The sequence below is a fragment of the Meleagris gallopavo genome, chromosome 10, assembly GCF_905368555.1.
Source record: "Meleagris gallopavo chromosome 10, MGAL_WU_HG_1.1, whole genome shotgun sequence".
Lineage (NCBI taxonomy): Eukaryota > Metazoa > Chordata > Aves > Galliformes > Phasianidae > Meleagris > Meleagris gallopavo.
The window spans coordinates 9,546,035-9,571,535 of NC_139413.1; the positions used below are offsets into that span (position 1 = coordinate 9,546,035).

Consider the following 25,501-nt stretch of genomic DNA (forward strand, 5'->3'; position numbering starts at 1 on the left):
TCTTTGCTTTGAAGGCTGCTATATGTCCATCTCTCTCAAGTGGTTTTTGGGCCTCCCCTGTTTCTGCATTTCAGGTTAGTTTTCCCAATCTTGTTTTGTCTCGTACTTTTGACCAGGAGACTGGTCCTGTTATTCTTGTGCTTATTTAAATAATCCTTCAAAATTTTCTGCCTACTTGATAAGTACTCACTACACGCAGGAGAAGAATTAGAACTAGATTGGAAATCCTGCACTTCAGCTTCCTCTCTTCATGTACATCTGTTAGAATTTGAATATCATGTGATCTTTAATCATTTCAGTCATATAAGAAGGAATTTTGAAGTGTGGTTTTGTTTGCTTCCTCTTGCATCTGATTGAGAGTATGTTTTATATGTTGAATAGCTCAGTAAACAAAGGATATTGTTGTCTGGCAGTAGCAAACCTCTGAAAAGGAAAGAATTCTTAGTACTGATGGTTTGATAAAATTTTATTTCCTCTGTCTCAAATGGAGAAAAAAAAGCAACAAACTCGAAGTAGTAGAGAAATAACTTAAATCTTTGAGGCCAAGAAATTGTTCAGTAAAATAATTCTACAGATTTAAAATTTGCATGTAATTAAATATTCTTCAATTTATTAGAATTGGCTCAAAAATGTCTTGATTCTAAGCTATAGATCTTTATTACATGTGTTTTGTCTTAATTTTTTTAGAAAAGTTGACATTAAGAACAAGTTTGGTAGAGTGATAGAGGGATGTAAAGGAGGCCATTCGTGTACCATTGTCTGTAACACATATATAATCAGTGCATGGATTTGGGTACTGCTGTGACCTCTCCACAGGCCAGAAACCTGGACTTGAACCAGATTTACTTTTTCCTGAGATTCTCAGAGTTTGCTTATCAAATTCTACAGTAAAATTGAGTTTAGAACTGATTTAGAGAATATGGAATCAGAGATGACAATAAAGCTTTTTATTTCTGCTCAAATACATACTTAGAATATGACTGAAAACAACTACTGGTGTTTGAATACAGAAAGCAAGACTTGGGTCACAAAAGATAGGGCAGTAAGAAGTACCCGAGTAATGGAGCTTCTTAGAAGCCCCGGTGAGGTATTCCAGAACCTGCTCAAGGTCTTTCCAGAGAAAATGCTGTTCAGAAATAGCAGATCTTCATCCAGGCACAGCTTTGGGCTGAAGGGAGGGAGCTGGAGTATGCTTTAAGTCAGTCAGGCCTTCATTGTATGGTGCTGCATATGTGCATGTTGGCAGACTCAGGTAGTGCTGGTGGTCTGAGCTGTGCGTGGGCGTATGAAGGGAAAAAGGCTTATAGGGAGGGTGGGGATAAAAGGGGATTTGGAGTATATCTGAAAGTTACTGCTGTAATGCCTTCTGTGAGTATAAAACTTGGGTGGCACGATGTCCTGCCACAGGGCTACTGTGGTGGTGCAAGTCATTTAAATTCAGTCATTGCAAGCAGAAGGCTGCAGCTGAGCTGCTCAGCCCTAATGTTATGGAACACAAAGGGCCTGGGCTCTTCTTGCTCTGCAGTAAATGTACTCTGCCTGGCAGCTGCTGCCCATGCAGGCTGTCATTTTGAGTGTGGCTCTTCCTGCTGCTCTCTGCTGGGAAACACTGGGACAGAGCAAGGAGACCAGAGGTGCACTTGAGGGTGTCATTGAGTTTGCATGCCTTCAGTAATGGACTAGTCTCTGCTTAGTTCATGGTGAAACATGGAGTGCTTAAGCTTATAATAATTGTTTGTGTAGGAGCTGATTTGGTTAACTTACAAGTGGATGCTGATGCCTTGATTTCTCTTTTATAATTGAAGCATCCGTGTCCAGACATATAGCCAGATACTGGGACTCTTCAGCTCTTAATGCTGAAGTGGATGGAGAAACATGGGGGCAGGCCAACTGGAATGGTTTGGACGTTTCTGCTTAAGGCTGAGAGAGGAGGTGTATCCCACCTAGGGGAGTGAATAAGAGTTTAGTAAGCTTTCTTTCTCCTTAAATATATTTTTCTGGCTGGCATGAAAAGTGCTTTATCACATTGCTGTACAAAGCAATATAAAACATTTACTCATTTTTCTGAGTGGTTTCCCCAAAATGCTATGTGATGACGAATCATGGAGCTGATTTAGAGAAAGCAGGTATTCCCACACACATCTGAAAGATGGGATTTCACTTTGTTTCAATGATGTTAACTTGCGTGGAAGTTGATCTGCTTTCTATGCTAAATAAGAAGATTGCTTTTGAAATGCTTCTCCAATTGTAAAGAAAAAAAAAAAGCCTTATTAATAATAGATAGTAATTAGATGAAGCTATTCAGCTTACTATAACAATATTAGGTCTTGCTCTGCTATTTGCATGCATGTTGAAAACAATTTGACACAGTTTGTTTGAAGTAATAAGTACATTATCAAACTATCTTGTTTTTCCTCTTGATGCATGTTTGCAAGTGCAGACCTCTGGCTATACATTGTTTGTGTTCTAATGGTAGGTAGAATGTTAGAAGCTAAGTCAGCATTTTCCAATTGTCGTGAGTTGGTACAGTGGTATCAGAGCTGGTTGGCTTGTAGAAAAGAATTGGTCTGACAGTGTGCCTGAGTCTTACGATGGCTTTAAATTGATTCATGTTAGTTCACTTGACAGAAGATATGCTTAAAGCAAAAATCTCGCTATGAAGCTTCTCATAGCCTAAGGAGCTTTGAACTGGGCAGTCCCTTCAGCAGCCTTTCCTTCCCTTGCCTGCCCTGTTTGTGTGGCAAGTGTAGTAGTCGGAGGCTGCCCTGAGAGCTCTTGCTGGGACTGCCGTAGGCAGTGAGAAATTTGAGTGTCTTGAGAATCAAAATCCACCAACAGGTTGCACTTCTGTTGCAGCAACCTGGCCTGTTATGTGTCTAATACTAAATGTTGTCTGAGAACTACCTTCAGCTACAGCAAGAAACAAACAATCTTAATACAGATAACAAAGATTCATGGGATAAACTTGTCTGATAATATTTTTGTTCCTTTTTTCTTTTTTTGGAAACAAACTACTATTGAGGAAATGGTGACTATTTGTTTGCAATTTATTTCAGTTGATTTTCAGGTTTAGTTTCAGTTTTCTTATCTTGATTCCTAATTTTTGAGATTAGATTTGTCATTTCAAACCCTGTCAGAAACTGACAATATTAATTGTTCTGGACTGAGATTTCTCCCCTTCGTTCCTTGCTTTCCCCTTCCTCCTTCAACTTTTCATTTCTTGAAATCTTGATATTGACTCTGTTTCAGTCATTTTCTTTAACATTCACTGGCCTGTATACCTTGTAACTGATTTTTTCTTTCAGGTTTTCAATTTGATGTAAAAAATGGAGAAGAGAGAAACATAACTCAATTTAGATTGCTGCTGGCCATGGAGTATACTTGAAAATGTTGACTTTCAACTTGTGCTTGTAGTTAAGTCTGTGAATTTTGTTGTTGATGTGAAGCAAAATTTAAGTAATTGAATTTTTTTCCTGGGCAGATGACCCATGAAAATCTAACTTTTTATTTCCTGTGAACATTGCCTCTCAGTAAGACCTTTGTACCTATGACAATGCCACTAGTAGAGTATTAAGCGCTTGGTATCACTTAAGTTTTGTTTCATATTGTGTGTTAGTCAATCAAAAGCAGGGTGCTTACACAAGGTTGTTTGTTTGCCATGTCTTTTTCCACTTGTATCTCACAGAAATGACTTTGTGCATCAACCACAGAAGATGTAGTAGCCTTATGTCTATAAAGCATGGCAGCTTCTGTTGACTGTTCAACGTTTTAGACAGTTTCAGAATTACTTACGGTGTGTTATCTGGGTGCATCTGCTTGCCCTGCAGTTAATTTTGCTTTCATTCACTCAGACTTTTCTGCTGAGTGACTGCAGTGGGACTGAATAACACTCTGGATATGGTGTTTGGTGGACAATCTGTCTTGGACTCAGGAAATGCCTGATTCATATCAAATATTTCACTGAACTCTTAGGTGCTCCATGCAGGATTGAAATTGACCTTAGGTAAAGCTTTAATACCCTGTAATAAATCCAAGTTCAACCCAACTCCCTTTCACGGAAGTGCAGGATAGAAACAAGAGGTCAAAGAGCACAGAACAAGAGGACAGGGACAGAAATCTCCGTAGTCAGGAGTGTTACTGAAATCTCGAGATGCATCATAACAGTAAATAAAACTACATGTTAGTTTAATGATAGGTATCTGTGGTTTGCTCTTGTTTATCACAGTATCTGCATCTAAGATGCATAGTGTGATTCCTGTTGTGTACTTGAAAACTTATACAGCCAAGTGAAAACTGAAGAAAAATTCCTTATCTGAAGGATGTCAAATACATGAAAAACCTCATTAGAAATATTGCAAGAACATGTGATTTCTGTTTAACTCCCGTGCTGCAGTCCCTAGATTAGTATCAGACATGGTTGTGGCTGCTGTGCATTCTGATACTTGTGCAGTAAAATAAGGCATTCCTCAAAATCATACTCAAACTTTCTTCCTTTATTTCTGTACCGGAAGCCCCACAGCTTTGTTGGAGTTGTATTAGACCATCCAGGAACAATGCTCTATCCCCCTTGCCATGTGAAAATGACAGGAAGAATTAAAACAAGTATTGCTTTCCTTAACCATAGATAGTATCATTTCCGAGTGTAGTGCTCAAGTAATTCTAGTTTGCATGAAGGCATGAATCAGGGTTACAGAGTTGTTATGCCATGCAGTTCTGACAGCTTAGTGGCTTGGGCACAAAGCCTAATATGATATTCTCTTCAGTACAGAGATGACAAGTTTTTGATTTTTCACTATTATTACTGTGAAATAATAAAAAAAAAAATTGTGAAAAAAAAATTTTTCTTTTGCTTTATATTCAAATACTTCTGTGTTTTACATTGTTTACTGGCTTGGGAAAAAACACTGACCCAAATAGGCATATGTGGAAGATGAAATAATGTACTTCCCTTAAACATCTTTGTCTGTTATTTCTGTCTTCTAACTGACAGTAAGCTCTCCAAGATCTTTCTGACTTACTTTTGCTGTAGGCAGCATAAGGACGCGGTCAGTGCGAAGGGTATGATAAGTCAGAGACTGACTGGCACAGAGGTTGTATTTTGTGGATTGTTGTCACCATTACATACAAATTATTCAAACTTTTTTTAAAAATGAAAAAAAATAGAGGAATCCTTCTTTCCCTCAGTTGTGCCGTTCTGTGTTGGAAATGTTGCGTTTGTTTGAGGTGAAAGTTCTATCTATTTATAGATAATGTTAAAGTCTGCAAGCTGCTGCATTTTCAAGGGAGCAGAACAGTGAATAAAAAAAGCAAGTGAGTTTATTTCTCTCCTTTTCTGATTTTTCAGAGTAAGGATCCTGCTAAAGGAGAATTGAGAACAAAAATAATAAGAATGTAAACCTAGTTTATCATTTTCTTTCAGTGCAGTAGATGTACTTTTGTTTGCCACCTAAATGAACAGTCAATTGGAGACAGAAGCAAACCATAGTGCTTTTCAGGCTTCTGTAAAGGAAGTTGATAGTTTCGCCACTCTGGCTGCAGGATGTCTTCTCAGGTATCTTTCCTTGTTCAGTTTCAGAGACAACAATTTTAACTGAGAATGGTAGAAGGTGTAAATTAAGTGTGTTATGCTGACTTGTTTATCTTTCTGTAGTGAGGAGGGAAAGTGCAATGCTTTTGCTATGGACTGATTGATTCCCTTATCACTTCTGGTTGAGAAGCGATCTCCAGAGTATGAGATTTGAAGATAACCAATGGCTTTTGTAAGTTATAATGCAAGTCTATGTGCATCAGAGAGCAGCTCGCTCCCTTTGCACCGCTCTCTGTAGCAGGGGAATTTTTTTTTTTTTCCTGCAGAGATTAAGACGACAGAAAACATATTTTTACCCCAATAACTATTGCATACTGGAGTAAGTTCAAGTGGGACTTGATATCATTCAGCAACCTCAGTTGAATTTGTGGTTAAAATGAATTCAGAAAAGGGAGAAGTGTGGCAGTACGTGGTTTGCTTAAGAGGGGAAGAGAAAGACCTTCCTCTGCTTTTAACAGAAGAGAGGAAGAAATTGCAGAGTCCACTGCAGTCTACTTTTAACATCTTTCTTACTGATATCAATGTTGACGAGGAATTGGTTAAAATTTAAAATAAAATAATACAGTGGGAGTGCAGAAACCACGTACCACTTAAATTCCAGGATGCATACCAAAAGTGGTATTTGTTTCAGGTGCAATCAATAATGAATGCAAAAGCACTTGCTTCTTTCTCAAACTTGTTTGTGCAAATATAGATCATCCAAGGTCAAGCACACCCAAAATGTGTACAAAGTGTACAAACACCTTAGCTGGCACTTGCGGTTTAGAGAATTTGCTTGTTTTCAAAAAAGAAAAAATAGTCTTTTGGAGTCTATTAAAGGACAGTGGCAAAATAAATGTGGTTTTGGAAGACAAAGTATTAATTTATGGCCGCATATTTATTTTTTCCGGGTGGTACTAACTGAACACCTTGGAAAATCCTGCTGCTAGTCATTAAGAATGAAAAATGGATGTTTACATGTACGAAGAGATTTGGATTATATTAAAAGATGCTATTTGAAGTACAGGAGAAAATGACATTGTCCACAATTGTTTAGTGTTATGGCCCTTATAAAATAAGAATAAAATAAAATATTGTGGTATTGTCAATAAGAGTGTTTAAAAGTCATAGGAAGAGAGCATTTGAACAAATGGTCAATACCATTTGAAAACACCGGCTATGAGTTATCACTATAAAGTCTTTTGTGAAGGGAACTGCAACAATTCAACATCAGGTATATTTAGCAGAATTGACCTGAGCACATACTTTCTAAAGCAAAACTTGAAAAGTATAACTGGATCAGAAAGGAGAACGAAATCCCATCTTATTCCACAGTTTTTACATGGGCAGTATGCTTGAAGGCAGTCTGCACATGTTATTTACCAGCTGCAGCATTTAAGTACTCAGTTTATGTTTTGTAGCGCTTGAAGTGAGGCTGTCATTCTTGAAGCAACACCACCTAAGCAAAAGGGAAAAAAAAATCAACCCAAACCCCTTCAGGCATAGTGAGGCTTGAAGGTATTCATAGAACCAAAACCACAAGCTGCAGGCAGGAAGCAGCTGCTGAAGCTCCCTGCCCCCATTGCTTTCTTTGGTTAGTATCTCGGTCTTCTGGACAAAGCAAACCTAACATTAGCCGGAATATGCTGCTTGTGCAGTTTGCTTTTTCTCACTTCCTTGTAAGAGCAGAATTGTCTAGGGAAATTTTCATGCTTTTGGGCCAGATTCTGTAGCCTTGTCATGGGCTGAAATTGAAAATAGAGATTTTAAGCACAATTTTTGTATAATAGCTATAGATTTGTGTGCGTAATTGGATATTGGTTATTTAAAACTTGCTCATTCTATTCCTATAATGAGATTGTCTGTTATGAATTCCTGGAGAGCGTTCAGTTTTGTTTCTTCTTTTGTTTTATCCTAAGCCACGTTCTGTAGCTGTGTGTGCAGCCCCAGGCCCACTGTTCCCACTCAGGAGCTGGAGTGATCTGAGCTATTGCTCCGTGCAAAAGGGATGAAATGTTCAAAATGTTCAGTGAGCTAAAGAGGTGGGAGATGGGATTGGTTAGTGTGGGGTTCCAACCTGCCCTTTGATATTGTTGGAAGCTACATTTATACTTTTATTTTAAACATCGGTCCTGGAGAAAAATGCTGTAGGTACCTCACATCTGTAATTTAAGAATATGACATCAGATATTGTTTAGCGTAAATTAGAGCTCTTATGAGATACTGCAGCAGGAAATTAAATGCCTCTGTCTTGCAGTGCTACAAGATGTAAGTGTATGTAAATATGCCTAGCCCTGCACTGTCCTTATGGGTGTCAGATTTTCTGTCCTCTTTACTTCCAGAGTGTTTTCTTAAAATGATCTCTTTGGCTCTGCTTGCCTTCCCCATGCCTCACCCCTCCTTTTCACAAGGCTTTGGAGAAAACGTTGTATATTCTATAGCTGTTGATTCTCCAGTGCTTTTGAAGTTTGCAACTCTGTACTTCGCTTATCTACAAAGAGGGGGAGACAACACCCGGGAGGGTTGTTTTTTTTTTGTCTTGGCTATTTCTTTTTTTTTCCATCACGAGAGAGAATTTCCTGTTACTCGCTTATCTGTGCAGACACTGGAGACACACTTGAAGAAAATAGATGAAGGATGATCCTTCCCCAAGGCAATGCACACATGGTACCTGTCCTCTACCTATCCTCTGCCTGGGAGAGAAGGAGAAAATGTGCATGACCTGATATCCATGTCTACGAAACATACATTCCCCCAGCCAGCACAGCAGCATGATGGAGGTTTCTTCTTGCAGCTGGGAGCTGGGGCTGTTTTCATAGGAAACATGCATGACTGCCAAGAACAAGCTTTTACAGCAGTTGCTTTACCTTTGCTCCCTCTCTACATAAGCTCTTGTCACCTGGTTTCAAACTGTTTTTCAGAGTTGCTGGTGGGCTCCTGTCAGTCACAATAACTTGGCTCGGGGTTGTGAATTTCTCTGCTGTGATTCACTGGGAGAGTTTGGCTATTTGTTACTGAAATGCTAGTGCTAACATGAGATGGGAAAGGAGGATAATGCATTGCTGGTATATTTCTGGAGGATGTAGTTAAGGGGAAATGAAAATTTGACAAGGACAAGAGACACTGAAACTGAAATAGCTGGAGATGATATCAGTGAGGAAACAACATCCTACAGTGGGTCATCACTCCCGTAGAAATCAATGACTTCAATTTATTCTTCTTTACATCTAAAGCTCGTATTTCGTAATTTGAATGAGATGGAAATTAGTGCTAAGTGAAGTTATGTTTAATCAAAACCAGACATTTCTACACTTCTATACACTGAAGGTTTGGAAACTGTGGTGTTCCTAATGAGGTGCTGATGAGAGTGCCAAGGCTGTAAATTTTCTTTCACATGTTTGTGTCTATATGACTTAGGCATGTCAATGTATGTCATAGAAGTATTTAGCAGAGGCATATTTACGAAGCTGGGAGTTAAACCTAACTTTTTCTTTCAATGGCCTGTTAGAGGTGTGAAACTAGGTTTACTTTTAGAGCATTCATATTGGAACTTCATTTCTTCTGCCTTTTTGGAATACCTCTCATTTCTCCTTCCCAGAGGCTTGTGCTTTGATTAAAACTGAGCTGAACTAGCAGAGAATACCAACACAATGCTGGAACAAGTCAGATGGAGAGAAAATGTTCAAATTTACTTACTGATGCATGTGATACACTTAACACATCTAAGAAGCACATTATGCCATGTATTCACCCTGGAGTTGTCTGGCCAAGTGTCTTTTTTTTTTTTTTTTTTTTTTTTAAACATTTATCAACTAATTTAAATGTTAATGTAACAGTTCTTGGAAGTCTTTCGGTCCAAAAGCTAATCATAAATTCATAGAATGGCTTGAATTGCAAGGGACCTTAAGTATCATCTAGTTCTGACTTCCCTGCCACGGGCAGGGTTGCCAACCACTTAATCAGGCACTAGATCAGGTTGCCTAGGGCCCCATCCAACCTGGCCTTGAAAAATAGTGAGTTATAGTAAAATGCTAAGAGATGCACTCCCCCCTTCTGTGCCAAATGAAGTATTGATCGAAGATTGCCCAGGGCCTGGTAAACTGCAGATGCTTCCTCAGAGTACCAAATGATAAACATTCTTTATTAACGTAAGCTACTGAGAACATACTTAAGTGTAGCAATTTGATCTTATCTCTAAGTGACAGATATGCAAAATGAAGTGTTTTCGCTTTTCTACTTTCTATACCATGAGATGGCTAAGTGAAAACAGCTTCCCAGAAAAACTGCTTGGTATGAGGACATGAATGGTAGTACTGGCTTGGAAGCTTCCTCAATATGATACACTCAATATGATACATGGACTTGGATAAGTATTATCCAAGTAATTCAGAGTTGGCCTGCCATCTCCTAGGAAGATTCACTTTGAACTTGATCTAGCTTTTTGTTTTTCAGAATCTGCCCATAAACTGTGGGAAAGGTGCTAATATTAAAGAGCACATACCTCAAGAATCTCTAACTTTTAATAGTTCTTTTTTTAGTTCTTAGAAAGATCCCAATCCATTTTATATTACTGGTTTTGTATTGCTGACATGTTTTGATGAGAAAACAGTTGGAAGTCTACTTAGACTTGCAGAATAGAGTGTAGCATCTTTTCTTTTTCTATAACCTTATTGAGCAAGTGCCTCCATTGTCAATAGAAATTTGAATGTGTCTTAGAGAAGTGATTCTTCAAGTGACCAAGGGTCAGTATGCTGATACTGCATACAAAAGTGAGGGATGTTCAGACTTAGTCAAGCATAGACAGAAAAACATTATTTCTAAATAACAAACTACAGGTGGGCTTTCTTCTGAGGAACAAATAGTAGTTCTGTCATTTCTTTTGAGTTGGTGTTACCCAAATTTAGTCAGTCTTAGGCAGCTATGAGACTGTCTTCAGTGCATAGACCTTGGCCTGAGAGTAGTTACAACTTGTGAAGTAGTTAATAGGGAATCACTTGATAGAGAGCATGCTAGACATGTAGCTACAAATCTCAGTTTTCCTTAAGAAATGGAGGCTTATCAGAGCCAAAGAGATCATCATTGACTCTCTGAAGGATTAGTTTTCCTATATAACTGAAGGTTTTTTTTTTTTCCATCCCCAAAATTTGATGTAGTAAAATCCTGTTTAGGAAGAAACCCAAATGTTTCAAAGTAGCACGTTAAAAGTAGGCTAGGAAAAACATTTTTCATTGGTAAATGTAACTGCTTTATTTCTGACTCTATCTATAAGCTAAATAAATTTTCTTCAAGGAAGAATCATAGAATCACGAGGTTGGAAACAAACTATAAGATAATCTAGTCCAAAGGGAGAGAAGACTAAGTTTCCAACAAAATGTAGCACTCAAATACTAAACTGGATACCCAGATTTTGAAGACAAGTCTTGAAATAGAATAAGGTGCTTATTAAAGTACTTCTAAAATGTATTTTGTCCGCTTTTGAATTACAGGATTTGTAAGTTGCTTTTTAAGAAACGAGATAAAGAACTGACTCCACCAAAATAATTAGTAAGGCTGATACTAAATTCAGGCAGCATTGCTATGGAAAGAAGTAAAATAGCCCCTCTAGTGTACTGCTGTGATAGGTGTGTGCAGGAATACTTGAGGTGATTGGCTGCAGGAGAGTACGGCAGCAGGAAATTACAAACTAACATTTCGACAAGGGATATGAGAGTCCTAGCATAAACTGGAGAGTATGACCTACAACACTAAGTCAAGTGAAACAATAATAAATACCAAGCCAAAAAAAAAAAAAATCTGCTGTTGGAGTAATTACTGAAGTAAGAAATTAATGGGCTGAGTGAGGCTGTAGCTCTTGCCAGTTGTGCCTGAAACAAGGCTGAGGAGTAGTGTCCCTGACTGGGCCATGGGCCAAGGTACACTTCCTCTTGCAGGACCCTAATTTTGAATTTTATGCCATGTTTTGCCTAAGCTGGCTGCATACTGAGAACCAGGCTTGGATATTCATATCTTGGAGTGTGGCTTTGATGTCACTTCTAAAGAACTGCTTAACCTTTGTGTGACAGAGTTAGTCAATGGGAGGACACCGCATTGAGCCGGGGGCTGGGAGGGGTTCCTCTTGTGACTGGAAGATTCCTGCAAACACCTACCAGTTCCTGGTTCTTTGTAGGAGAGATGTAGATTTGGTGAGCTTTCAAGCTTGGCTAAATGATTTGATGTAGTTGTTGCAGGATATTTCAGAATATAAGGCGTGCTTTTTAAATGGCATATTTTGCTAAGAACATAAATAGCATACATAGAATTTTACTCATCATCTAATTCTTGGTGCCTATTCTGGGTAATACTGGGTGTGCAGAGGATGCAGAGTCCCTGTTGTTTGTTACAGAGTAGTCCCAGCCATGGAGTCTTTGTTGTTCTGGACTTTATACAAGCAAGAAGTGCTAATTTTGCACATGAAGATGGGATCCACGTTAGCCTAGGCAGGAGCATCTGTCTGAATGGAGGATTTGAGGCCTTGCTGTGGGAGAGAACTGAAAATTCATCTAGGGTTAATGGGTAAAACAGATTAAATTCTCTCTGAATGCAATAAAATAAGGAAAAAAAAAACTAAACAAAAAACAATTAAAAAAAAAACCATGAAAAGCATTGAATTGGATCTTTTGAACATTCACGTGAGTGGTACGCTGTAATTTTGGATTTCAGAATTGCAGTGTTTTATGCTTCTCCACAACAACTGCACTGGGCTTCAAAGTAGAGCTGCTTAGGAAACTCCTCTCTGTCCATTTGTTGAAAGTCAGACATTTTACTGTGAATAGTTTGGTAATTTTAGTGACATTTTGTAATTTGATGAAATTCTGGTAGTTTTTCTGACACTTCAGCCAGTCCATAACCAAGACCTTCCCCACAGACCCAGAAATAATGGAATTCTGGAAAAAAAATCTGTGGTGCATTAATTGCAAAGAACTGAGGTTTCATGTAGGATAAATGCAGAAGCCGCACTTAATATTGAAGCAAATAAATACGTGTAGTGTTGAATTGGGCATAATGTGTTGACCAGAAGTGATAGGTTCATATATTGGTTTGTGTAAGATGTGGCAGTATCCTGACATTTTCTCTTAATTCCTTGGAGAAGGAGGAGAAGTAACCCAACAAAACTCCCCGAAAAACAATAATAACAAAAGTTTTGGGTAGAAACCATTATATTTCTAGTCAGAGTGCTGTTTTAACTTGCACTCTAATAGGAGTGGTCAGTAGGCAAGCATCAAACTGTATTTTGAAGTTCCAGCTGTTTTCAGTTACGTATTTTAATCTTAAAAACATTGGGTCATTAGTGATCTTTGGTTCTTACCTATTCTGTTTTTGTGTAGTCTAATAGCAGTCTCTGACAAGCGCTTTCTCCTTCTGTAAGGCTTGTGTAGGCACACTTCATCACCTCCTTCTGGGGACTGCTGTATCTCTGCTGAGACACCGACAGCTGCTGTGATGATTGCTATTTTCTTCTTATCCGCTGCTCAGTTTTTGTTAAAACCTTCTCTGTTTTTTACGAGAGCAGTGAAAATTACTGGTTGTCACCTTTTTTTTTTTTTTTTTTTTTATTCTCTAGTCATGGTTTCTTTTCTATGTGTATTTTCTCAGAAATTTCTCTGGTTTCTTCACCTTTGTGGTTTTTTTTTTTTTTTTTAAGTGGATTTCACATTGGTTTCTAAAAAAGTGTATATTCTCTTAAATTCCAAGTCTTGCTTCTGTGTGCATATTAGTTGCAAAATACACACTGACAGTACAATTTGGGAATAGCATTTGCTCATTATCTTCCTAAAATTCATAGTTCTTGTTCAGATTGTTTCAATGTTATATTGAAACAAGCCATAGCTAGGTACAAAGAGTAAGCTTATATGGCTATTGGGTTTGATTACACCAGGTAAGTGAGAATCCCTTTAGGAGAAGGATTTGTGTGGACTGGTGAAGCTGTTTGAAGATGATGTGCTGTGTGCCAGGAAATAACATGTTGAAACAGGAGAGGGAGATTTAGTTCAACAGACTTGTCCTCCACTTTTTCAATAATCATTAAACTTCTTTTCCTGTTATTTTGCCAGTCAATACTCACCCATCTGTCAGGACAGATCACTTTGCTAGCTATTGAATTTTTGGCTGACTTCCTGTAGATCCTTGTCTTGTACGGTTCAGCAGCCTTTGCCCAGTTCTGCACTGAAGTTCTCAGGGTTGTGGAGATGGGTGATTCTTTTGTTATATAAATTGCAACTCACCTGGTTTCAAATAAAAACTTATAAGAGTTTTTTTTTTCCTTTTCACCTTTTGAATAATGTAAAATAATTTTTAATTAACATATTTAATTACTTTATTTGCAACTTTCAAAATATTTTTTCTAGGATGTATGTACTGCAGTGCTCCTGTTCTTGGGGAATTAATGTGCTGTTGTTTGATTATCTACACAGAGTATTTCTTTTTTTGGGGTGGTCATTGCTGTACAGCAAAATCAGATATTCTATTGGGTGAGTTTTCCAAACACATTAAATGAGCACTAAGTATTTCTTCTACTGGAGTGGCATAACTTTCAGTTTGTTTTTGAATTTTGCTCTTTACAACTGAAACTTGATTCACTCTGGAAGTTTTTTTTTTACTTCAATTTAGGCTTAGTACTTGGTGGTTATTCTGTGCTGTTTTTACTTTGTTATTTTCTTGTGTGAACATGTCATTGTCCTTCTTCTGAGAGAGATACTTTTAGTTCCATACTCTTTATGATCGAGCTGATCTTATTGAAGCTGATAGCTTCAATAACTTTATTCACAAATGCCCATTGAACATCCATTGCTATACCTGAATTTTAATACTACTGGTACAAATCTTCTAGGGAGATTTGACTTGAATTTTATCTGTGTTTTGAGTTCTAATAAGGCAACCTGAAATATCTGGGATGTTCAGGGGGCCTTGTTCTACTGGGTGTCATTTTGGTGGCTTTTCTCTCACGAGCAAATGAGACTTATCAATCTGATAGCGCTCAGAAAAAGAGAAGCTATTTGTAACGTAGAGGACGTGCTAGGTAGAGTGTAAGCTGTTCTCTTATTACATCTGACAGCAAAATGACTCTTTGTATATGACCAGACATCCTCCTCTACCCTCCCTTAAGTTCTCCTCTCTTCTGTATAACCTTGAGTGCTTATGAGAAGTATTTTCATAGAATGAGATCACTCATACTACTGAAATCTTCTAAAAATAAACAGAGCTTATGGACTCAAACGTGTAGCTTAATTTGCTGTTTAGCTAATAGAAATCCCGAAAGGGGCTCTTCCACTTGTCGTTTGGCTCCCTCTTCTGGTCAGCCTTTGGGAACGCTCGAATGAAATATTTCTGTAGACAAAAAAAAAAAAAAAGAAAAAGAAAAAGAAAAAAAAACCCATCAAACAAACAAACAAACAAACAAAAAACACCGAACAAAAAACAAAAACCAAAACAAAAGCCTCTAGATCAGTATGCAAGGCTGATACAATTTATGTGCACGTTTCACTTAAAACTATCACATGGTTTTGTTCTAAATCTTTTTTTTTTTTTTTTTAACTAGTTCTGAAACTTATAAATAAATTTCCATTTGTTTCTTTGCATTTCCATCACTTCTGTCAGTAGGCAAGCACTGAAGATCATGTTGCATGGTATTTGGCACAGCCAGATTCTGTGTCATCTTGTATGATACGCTGTAATTAGAAGATAGAGCTTTTATGCTACTATTCTGCAACTAATCATGGTTCGTTTCTTTTTCTCCAGGTGATAGAAACACTCTCAAAACTTTCCCGCACTCCTATTGCAATTGGCACAGGAATAAGGTACGTTATTGGCCTAGTAAGTGGTGTGAATAATGCCTCCTCCCTGGTCCTCCTTGGAAATGCTGGTGAGGGCCATGTAGGTAGACATGGAATTTTTTATCAGACATTTGTATGACCTGGCAGAAGGAGAACTCTGTCTTGCAGTTTATTTGGAAATTGATTCTAAGAGGAATCCTCTGTTTCTGGCACATTTACTGAGGTGCCTGAAGCCTTCTTGTGCTGAAACGTGGAAATCAACAAACGAGTAGTTAGCGTTATAGAATGTTTGTGAAAATTATAACATAGATTGTAAATCCAACTACTGATCAATATGAAGAACAGATTTTCTCCTTTTTCTGCTTTCTAGAAGTAAGCAAAACTGCCAAATCAGTGAGATTCTTGTTGTAAAAGAGAAACAAACAAAACCCAAAACTCAAAAATCAGACCAACTGAAAAACGAACCCAGTAGATCAGTCAAACCTAACTTTGTGAACTCTAATTGTGGGCTGTGAGAGGAGGTGAAAAATCACATTCTTCAGCTTTGAAATTCCCCACTTTCTTTGTTTTAATTCAGCAGTCTTGCTTGAATGGATGTTTAAAAAACAAAACAAAACAATGTAAGAACCCAAAACAAACCAAAGAGCCTTCTCAGTCCTGTAATCCATGTCCTGTGCTAAAAAATTATACTTCACTGTAAAAGCTGAAATAATGTCTATTAATGGAGTTTTTATGAAATATCAAATCATACCAACCTAGATATAAATGTTACTGCTTATCAAGTAAAGAAGGGAACATAAAACATTTTAAAATTAATGAACTGAGTTATCTGTATGAAAACTTCAGAAGCCAAACCAAAATGACTTAGCAACTATACAAATTTGTAATATTTTTCTTTCTATAGGCCCTTCCCTACAGAAGAAAGCGTTGATGATGAAGATGTCTACAAATGTCTCCCTGATTTGATAGAGTATGTTGTAAACCTTGAGTTAAATGAAAGATGTTGGTTTTCAGTTACACGCTACTATTTATATGATAATTTTATCGAAGAAGAGGATATTAGTTTGATTTTTTTTATTTGGTTTGCAATTATGGTGACCAAAGAGAATTAATTACGAAGGCTTATCTGAAGATTGCAATGTATTTATATATTTAAAGAAACGTGCTTTCTAAAGGGTTCTGGTGATGAAGTGAATCATGACTGCACTTATGAATTATCTTTCTGAACAATGGGAATACATTTAGAGAAATATGGTATCGGTTTTAAGGAACTCAAGGAAATTGTCTTAGTCTTGCAAAGAAAATGCAATGAAATTCTTTAATTAGGTGCATTTACATTTTTTTAGTCCTTTATGCAGACATTATTAATTATTAATTATTGCAAATTATTAATTATTGCAAATTTTTGTATTGGCTTCGAGACAGAAGTAGAATAGACATGAAAATACTTATAATAGTAGTTTAGACTTATCCAGATCTCTTAGGAATCACGTTGGATAAGAACTAGGGTCAGAGCGTGTTGTCCCAAAGCTTAAACTACACCAGTGTTTGGTTCGCTGGTCTTCATCCTGCTTTCTTTGCCTGGGTTATGCTGTAGGTCTCTTGCTCTGGTGTAGCTGCTGTTCATACAATGGATTTTTTTTTTTCTTTTTTTGTCTATAGAGAAGTAAAAATCGTACAGTGGAGTTTACAATGTCCTTCCTAGGTTCATGCAGACGGTTCGCTTTTCTTTTTAATTGTAGTCATGTACCTGACTGGATTAATTCTCATTTTATTTTATTTTCACTCTTAAGAATTTCAGTTTCCTACAACAAAATCCCCCCAAATAATAAGCAAATCTGAGCAAGTCTCTGTATTATTATGACCAAACTACTTTAATTATCTTTTAGCTGTTTTGTAGATGTAATTGAAGAAATGTGGGTGCAAGAGGTTTTATGGACTTTGTACAGTCTTAGTGTGAATTAAGGAAAACTCCTACAGGACTGACTTTAATGAAGCTAAATTACCTGAGGGTAGAGTTGAGCATAGACTTTATGTGGAGCTAATTATGTTGTCTGCATAAAGGACATCTCTTTCCCATTGTTCTGATTTTTTTTTTTTCTTTTAAATATCTGATTTTAAATTGGAAAGGGCACTTTATCATTTTGGGTAGCTGAAGGTTGCTTACAGTATGGAGGTACAGATGGAGGTACAGGCTCTCAACTGCTTGCTCTGCAGTCTTCAATATTTTACCTCCAGATACTTCTTCGTTTAGGCAGGAAGGAAGCCTGTGCCACTGTCCTTCATTACAGTGGGATGCCAGGCAGTCAGAAAGGGCAGCTTCCCTGCCCCTGGATGTGGTGGGGAAAGGGATGAAGAGAGTGGGGCTGGATGGCATGTCCTGACAGAACTGTCCTGACAAGCTGCTTTTCATGCCTCACTGATTTTATGTGGTTGTAAATTCATTCAGTCTTCAGTATTGTGTTAATTTCATGCAATCATATTTTAAATCTATTGAGGAAAGACAATTAGTGAGCTTAATTTTCCTTTATGGATTTTCTTTGCTAGATACTTCTATTAATTAATCTCTTTGTTTACTGCAGCAATATTTTCCTATAAGAAAGGCTCCTTTGCAGAGCTGGCATTGTAACTTGCCTGTGCTGCGCAACTTTTTAAAAAAATCTTCTTTTTTCTTTCAGTGAAACTGGTGTTGATGAAGATGAGGAGCTGTATGATTGTGTCTATGGAGAAGATGAAGGTGGGGAGGTTTATGAAGACCTAATGAAAGATGAAGCAGCGCAGCAACCTGTATGTTTTCTAATTCTGAACTTTTTTGTGCAATAGTGATTCTTTATTTAACATTTGTGAAATTACCTCTTCATAGGCAGTTTCACTGAAACTTCACTTGGGCTTAATTGCATGTGCATCTGTTGTGGGCAGTGCATTATCTCCTACTTTGTGGTCTCTTTTGGCCAAGGGTTGAACATTTATCTATGGTAATTTTTTGAAAGAAATGTAGTTTATTTAACTGAAATATAAGTTTACTGGTTACTAACAGTAAAATTTACCAGCTACTTTAAAAGTGATTAAATTTACTGCTTACTTCAAAAGTTAAAAAATAAAAAATAAAAAATTAGGATAATAAGGATAATAATGTGAAGCCTTCAGCCATAATTTGGACAATTAATATTCTCAATGACAAACATGAAGTTGTTACTTGAAGAAGTGAAAAATTCTTAAGACCTTCCTCTTATTTTTTGCATTAGTGTAGATTTCCAATACAGGTATAAAAGATACCTGATGTGATTTGTTTTTTGCTTTTACAGTTACAACTGTTTAAAAACAAACAAACACAAACAACGATACAAACAAACCAATCAAAATCCTCTGGAAAGCATACTGATTTGTTTTAATTTTTATAACTGTATAGTTGCAACTATAAATCTTTTCAAGTCTCTTTTTCTGCTAATACAGTATTCTTCAGTGAGTACGCATAAAATCAATGATGAGATGTGGAGAAACCTGTTATTTTTTTAGCTTCTTGCTTGTTTCTGTTCAATGCCAAAATGTTAGACTTCTGAAATACCTGAATAAAATTTGAGATGAAAAAACTTCTTACCTAATGAAGCCACTTTCAGTTGCAAGTAGATTGTTTTAGAGACGCATTTGAATTGTAGGGATTATTTACTATAATTTTACTTTCATTTTATGCTGAAGCTCAAAAGATTTGGAATTAACATAAAGGAGATGTGGGTGTTTTTTTCTACTGTGTAGTTGGTAGTCTCCGACAGTTGTTAGTTAGTAAACTTTCCCTGGTTCTTTTTTTCTGATTACAAATGCTATTCTTGCCTATCTGCCTTTCTAGTAAACGATTAATAGAAAATTTAGATTTTACATGCTGTAAACTGTATTGCATCTTAGCCTAGATACCTCAGATTGTACAGATTGTTTCTAATAGAAAATAAATGAAATGTGGAAACCCAGTGCAACTAACTATTTCTTCCTCAACGTATAATGAATGGTGACATTACAATTGCTTTGCTTGGGCAGCTTTCTTGAATGCGATAATTATTTCTGCTTTGTGATAATTTCATCTCAGGTTTATAAATGCACTGTGTGCTGATAGGATTATTTAACACAGTTCTTTCATTTGAATACTTCTACAAGAACTCCTTGCAAGTGAAAAAGATTAGTACAGGACAATCTTCATGCAGATATTCAGAAGAACCTAATGCTTTTAAGAGTCTCTAATAGCAGCCAAAATGCTTTGTGTCTCCCTCACCCTTGATTTATCATGATCATCTTGCAAAGTAAACTATTCCACTAAGTTTTCTCTCAGTTGATGACCTTCAGATGCAATTTTCCTAACTTGTACTGTTATTTACACAATATTATTTTCTTTTCTCCTTTTGTTTACTGCACCCAAATCCAAAAAGTTTGTGGTATGAATAGGAAATTGATGTGTTAAATGCTGTCAAAAGTGCTTGTGGGAATGATCTATTTGGGTTAGATGAGCACAAGACTGAAGTCAATTATTTTACATGAAATCCCAGGATTTTGTTTGCATTACTCATATCAGTTGAACAACAAATACCCATGTTCTGCAAGTGGTTATGCACTCTACTGAGTGCAACATTTGTGCTGATGCAAATATTACAAGACTAAATGTGAAAAATAGCTAAAAGCCCAAATAATGTCAATTAATCTAAATTGAAATTAAATATATTTAATGGTGACAGAATTTAGGAAAAAGTGATAGATTTTTCAGATGAGGCCGAGCATCAGAATGCTCACCAAGTATGTTTCCACTTATGAAAGACAGCTTTTTTTTTTTTTTTTTCCAAATGGTTACTTCTGTTTCCAGCTGGTCAGTAAAGCACTTCAATGCTTGGTGTGGGGGGGAAACTAATAATTGTGAATCTTAGGGTTTAAAGAGAAATTTCAGAAGTTGGAATGCCTGGTAGATAAGTGAGGAGCATGTTCAAGTTGCAGGAATTGCTTGTAGAATCATACAGAGATAAACACAGAATAGGGTAAAGGAGATAGGGTGATAAAGATAGAGTGATAAGCTTTATGTGTCTCTATGATTTGAAACTTTTCACCTAGTTTGCATACATTTCCTACTCTTCACATGTGGCCAAGCTATCCCAAGAGCAGTATGCATGTGTGTGGCTCATGGTCAGTTTAAATGTGGTTAGCGATTTGTTGTGTTACGTTTATGAGATGTGTCAGTATGACTGATAGTGGAGAAGGGAGTGAACTCAGTATAACTCTTGCCATAGTAAGTGCTAAATTTCAAAAATTTCAGAGTCTAGAAGCATTGCCACTGCTGGAAGATAAAAAAGATTTATGCTTCAAAGTTAAGTCATTTTCTGAATGCATAGGACTGTAGTACTAGATTGCTCCTGATTCTGTCTGTAAAGTGTAATGGCTGGTCATAAGGTCTGTTTTGTACACAATGTGAATCACCTACACAAATGGAGAAATGTAAGCTATGGTCCAGAAGGCCTTAGGAAAGTATTACAGACTGGTAATTAGGCTTTAGAAAGGATGTGATATTATTGTTGCTCGTTATGCAATTGCTTATTCGTGTTTTTAGAGAAAACATTTTAGTTCAGTAATGGCTTTTAATTGTGAGAGCTTAGCTGTTTTTTGTGTCAGGTCTCCCAGATACGTCTCCAGCTGTTTTTAAGACTAGTATGGCATGAACACGTTTGTACCTGCTTGTGGGTGTCTAATCTGTAGCTAGAAATGAGCTTTACAAATTAATGAAACTCTAACACTGTAGATCTGATCTTCGTTAAGAGTGCTTGTAAACTATTATTATGGTAATTAAACAGGCCACTCTGAAAGTAATGCCTCATATTTATTTTCTTGGAAACTATGACAGCTACCAAGAGCGTAGTAACTCTGGTAGAGCGAATTCTCAGCTACAAAAGAATTTGTTTCAACATAGTTACCAGAATTAGCTATGAGTTTTTGCCAGCAGTGAACAAGAGCCTGCATGGCAAATTAATTATCTGGAATATGGCTAGTCTTTACAGCTGCTGTCGCCACTGCTGGAATACACCGCTCACCACCTGACTGTGCTCATGTACGCTGACTGTTTAGTCTCCATAAATGTTCAGTAAGCATCAATGAAAGTCAGTGGTTGCCATTTTTTCCACATGGAGTAATTCAGTGACACACCTTTTCTTCATCTGCGTTTCCATACCAGGTTTCATTTGTCCCTCTGCTGCCATGTGTCACACTGCAACAAAATGTAATGGTGTATCGGTGGGAAGGTTCAACCTCTACTGGTGTACTGCCAACGTCGCAAAATAGGAGGCATTACTTTTGAAGCAACACATGTATAAATGTTACATGATTCTTCTAATTTATGTGGAAAAATCACCCCAGATAAACACAGGCAAGAGCTAGACTTTGAGATTGCTGCATTTCCTGGTTCAAAGATGTGATTACTTTGTGTCCAAAGAGAAAGCTCCACTTGAGAACTAAAAGCCGTAAATAAGTGCAGGCACTAGACTGAATATTTACAGCAATGTAAAGTTACTTACATGAATTAGTCTCATTAAGTTTAATGGAATTACTAATTGCTCAGTATTTAAAATAAGACTCCGTGCCCTTGTTTTTCAGCTTCTGAAGTACATGCAGACAGCTGAGCTCTCTTTGTCTGAACATAAACTTTTCATAGCACTCCTTTGATGTGGAATTGTAGTAGAAATCTGAAAGCCATCAGCTAATTGAACATTAAAATATTCTTTGTTAATGCTATCATCTTTGGAGGCTGCTGTACACAGGAAAAAAAAATTCAGGAAGCAGTTATCCTAATTGTTAAATTTTAAATGAATAAGTATGTTATCAATTAGGTGCCTGTTACTAAAATAAACTTGGCTTCACTGTAATTTCAGAAACATACTGAGAATGATGTAAGAAGTTGTTGTCTTGCTGAAATAAAACAAACTGAAGAGAAATACACTGAAACTCTGGAATCAATAGAGAAAGTAAGTATTACTACTTTACAAAGACATTACAAATGTGTTTCTATAGCATTCTAGAAAATATAACGACACAGTCAATGTATGTATTTTTTCCCTGCAGTTTTTCATGGTGCCGTTGAAAAGGTTTTTGTCAGCATCAGAGTTTGAGACTGTTTTCATCAACATTCCTGTGAGTAACTGTGTATTTAATAAAGAGCTATATCTGGTTATAATATATTTGTGTTTTATGTTAGCGTATAAATTGGGTATTTGAAATACCATGCAAAATTGATTTTTAGCTGTAGAGTACTTGATGGAAAAGAGTATGCACATTATTTTATTTTTTTTTTAGTCCTTTTCATGGAATAAAATGAGAAATAGTACTCTCATACCAGATAGCAAGTTTAACCACTTCTTAACCAAAGAGGATCATTTTTTGTCCTATAGAGAATAATTTATAAAAGACAGGTTAATTTCTAAAATATGCCACTGAGTGACTGTATAAAACAGTCACTGTTATGTTGCCTACCATTCAACGTTCAGCAGTGCTTTCAATAGGATTTCTATAAAGAGTCTGCAAATCTTTGTATCTAGCCCAGTCTGTCATTGCAGACATTTTGATGTTCAAATAACTTTTAGATTCTGAATCTGGCACTGAACAGCAAAAGCAAATCCTCTGAAGTGTATAGGAGATGTTATTTGACTGAACTATTCAAGGTTTCCTGTGATTATCACTTTGTCCCACTTATTTTTGGCCTCTTCACAATAGTATGACAATTTTTACATACCTTTTTTGTAGTTGATTGAAGTATCCAGCAGATAACTTTGCTTTATCTGACATTAAAGAAAGACATCAGACATGGTCTGAAGCTTGTCTTAACAGAAAGAAATGAAAGGGCTGTTCTTTTACGAGGCAGACTGTAAAGAAAGGATCCCCAAAGCGTGGCCCATGGACCACATCAAACCTTTATCACAAACCTTTATCACCTATGAAAGATCATCTGTGTTGGCTATCTCTGGAATGTCCTGCAGCTTCTCAGGGCTGTGGGAAGTGGTGCTGGGAATTTTTGTTCAGTGGAACCTGGTTTGCCAAAATATTTCAATTGCTGAACTAGTACCAACCTGACTGCAGTTAAATTATAGCAGTTATTGAGCCAATGAATCATAAGATGATACCTCACATCTTTCCATATTTGTCTCCCTGTTAAAGTTTTAACTTGAATCTTAATAGCTACAATTTCCTCCTCTTTGACCATTAGTCTGAAGTACTGCCACAGATATCAGTAACCTACTTGTCTTAGAATATGTCAGCTGCCTTTAGAGAACCCTTTGCGTCGAAAACAAATTGATGTTCTGTCCTATGGCAATGTTTCTTATTCACTCTGAAAGAAGCTCTGATGTGACCTTTCTCACCAACTGTAAATCTTTCTAAGGTGCACTGTGCCCAGGTACACTGACTTACCTGCACCGAATGCCTCGAAGCCAGCCAGTGTGACACGCTTCACAGGGATGTAAAAGGGGCTTACGCACTGCAGGCAGAAACTGAGGGATCAGCCTACTCACTACTCCTTCAAGAACTGTAAGGAGATAGATCAAGCTTTCAGTATAGTGGAGACTGTAAGAAAGGAGACAGGCATTTTAGCAGAAACCGTTGTGATAGGATGAGGGGAAATGATTTTAAACAACAACAAAAAAAAACAACAGGTGATTTAGATTGGGTATAAGGAAAAAGTTTTCTAAAGTAAGAGTAATGACTCATTGGAACTGGTTGCCCAAAGAGAGGTGGTGGGTGCCCTGTCCTTGGCGAGGCAACTACAGTCAAGCTGTATGGGGGCTCTGAGCATGTGGTGGAGCTGTAGGTGTCCCTGTTCATTGCAGCGGAGTTGGGCAAATGATATTGAAGGGTCCCATTCTACTGATATGATTCTATGATACTGAGATAAGAGGACTAAAAATAACAAAAGCTATTCGTATGTGATTTGGAACTAGCAAGATATAATAAATACCTGTTATTCAGGTGTTTTTAAACTTCTCTTTTCATTATAGACATGCAGTATTCTTCTTTTACAAGATCATGGTTATTTCCTTTTAACTCCTTCTAACATCTCATAGACATCTGACGACACTGATAGAAATGCAGGGTTTGTCTAAGCCAAAAAAATGTGCAAGTGTTTTCTCTGCTCAGGCCTTGTCTCTGCAGCAGTTCCTCAGCAGGAAGGCTGGAGGGCAGTGGAAGATCACTTTAAACTGAAAATAGCTGTTAGAAGCTCTACAGTGAAATGGTAATGTGGAGAGTAGTTGTGATGGTCTCAAGACAGGACATATTTGTCAGACTTGTCTCTGGTAAAAGGTTGTGGTGACTCATTGGTGGTATAGGGTGATACTGTGTTCCTTATGTATGGATTATACGAGGATGTCAGCTAGACAAAATTATTTGCTGATGTCAAAATAAATTTTATTAAGTAAAAAGGCCCCAACCACAGCTCACCAGTCTAACCAGTGCCTTTCATCAGGCAGAATTCAAAATTCTATTCTTAAAGATATAGATATGGCTGTATATTTGCATGCATCTGTATACCTCTGTGTATGCGTGTGAGATGCTTTTTATGTATATCTCTGCATGCGTTTGAGATATGTGCAGGGAAAGATGGAAATAAACACAATGTACTGAAGTACTGACACTCCATTAACCTTTAATGACCTTAGCATTACTTTAATTTAAAAAGCGAAGTAATTTTGGTTGAAAGAAAAGTTTAAAGACATTTTATTATTTAACATTCAACTTTATTTCAAGTTTGCTGCTTAACTGAGTCTCCGTATACTCCTGAAAAAAATGTGCTGTAGTATGTTCATCTGGAAACATTTCTGTAGTAGTGTGTCTATATGCTGGAATTTAAGATTCTGAGGATATGGTTGTACAATTGGTAGCAAATGAATCTGACTGATTTTAAGCTTCTGCTATGTCAACTCTGATGTGACTGACCTTGCAGATTTTGTCTGTAGGAAGCAAAGTGCTTTCACTTAATTCAGAGCTCAATGTTGTATATTTTTGTAATGTATCCTTTACTGCATTAAACAATCTTTGGCAGCTTTCATAAACAATCCTATATTTTTTTACTACAGAGATCTGCATACCACTTAATTATCCTGATTAAATAATTTCTTCG

General features: G+C 37.0%; 1 protein-coding gene across 4 annotated transcripts in view; it reads left to right on the forward strand.

Annotated features, from left to right (window-relative positions):
• The window catches only part of VAV3 (vav guanine nucleotide exchange factor 3), a 155,161-nt gene that overhangs the window by 43,906 nt on the left and 85,754 nt on the right, over positions 1–25,501 (forward strand). For all 4 annotated transcript variants that reach the window (XM_085231229.1, XM_085231226.1, XM_085231227.1 and 1 more), the window contains 5 exons: positions 15,341–15,399; positions 16,280–16,345; positions 18,054–18,162; positions 22,266–22,358; positions 22,456–22,524. In XM_085231229.1, the coding sequence (XP_085087355.1) occupies positions 15,341–15,399; positions 16,280–16,345; positions 18,054–18,162; positions 22,266–22,358; positions 22,456–22,524 (396 nt within the window). The remainder of the gene's footprint in view (positions 1–15,340; positions 15,400–16,279; positions 16,346–18,053; positions 18,163–22,265; positions 22,359–22,455; positions 22,525–25,501) is intronic.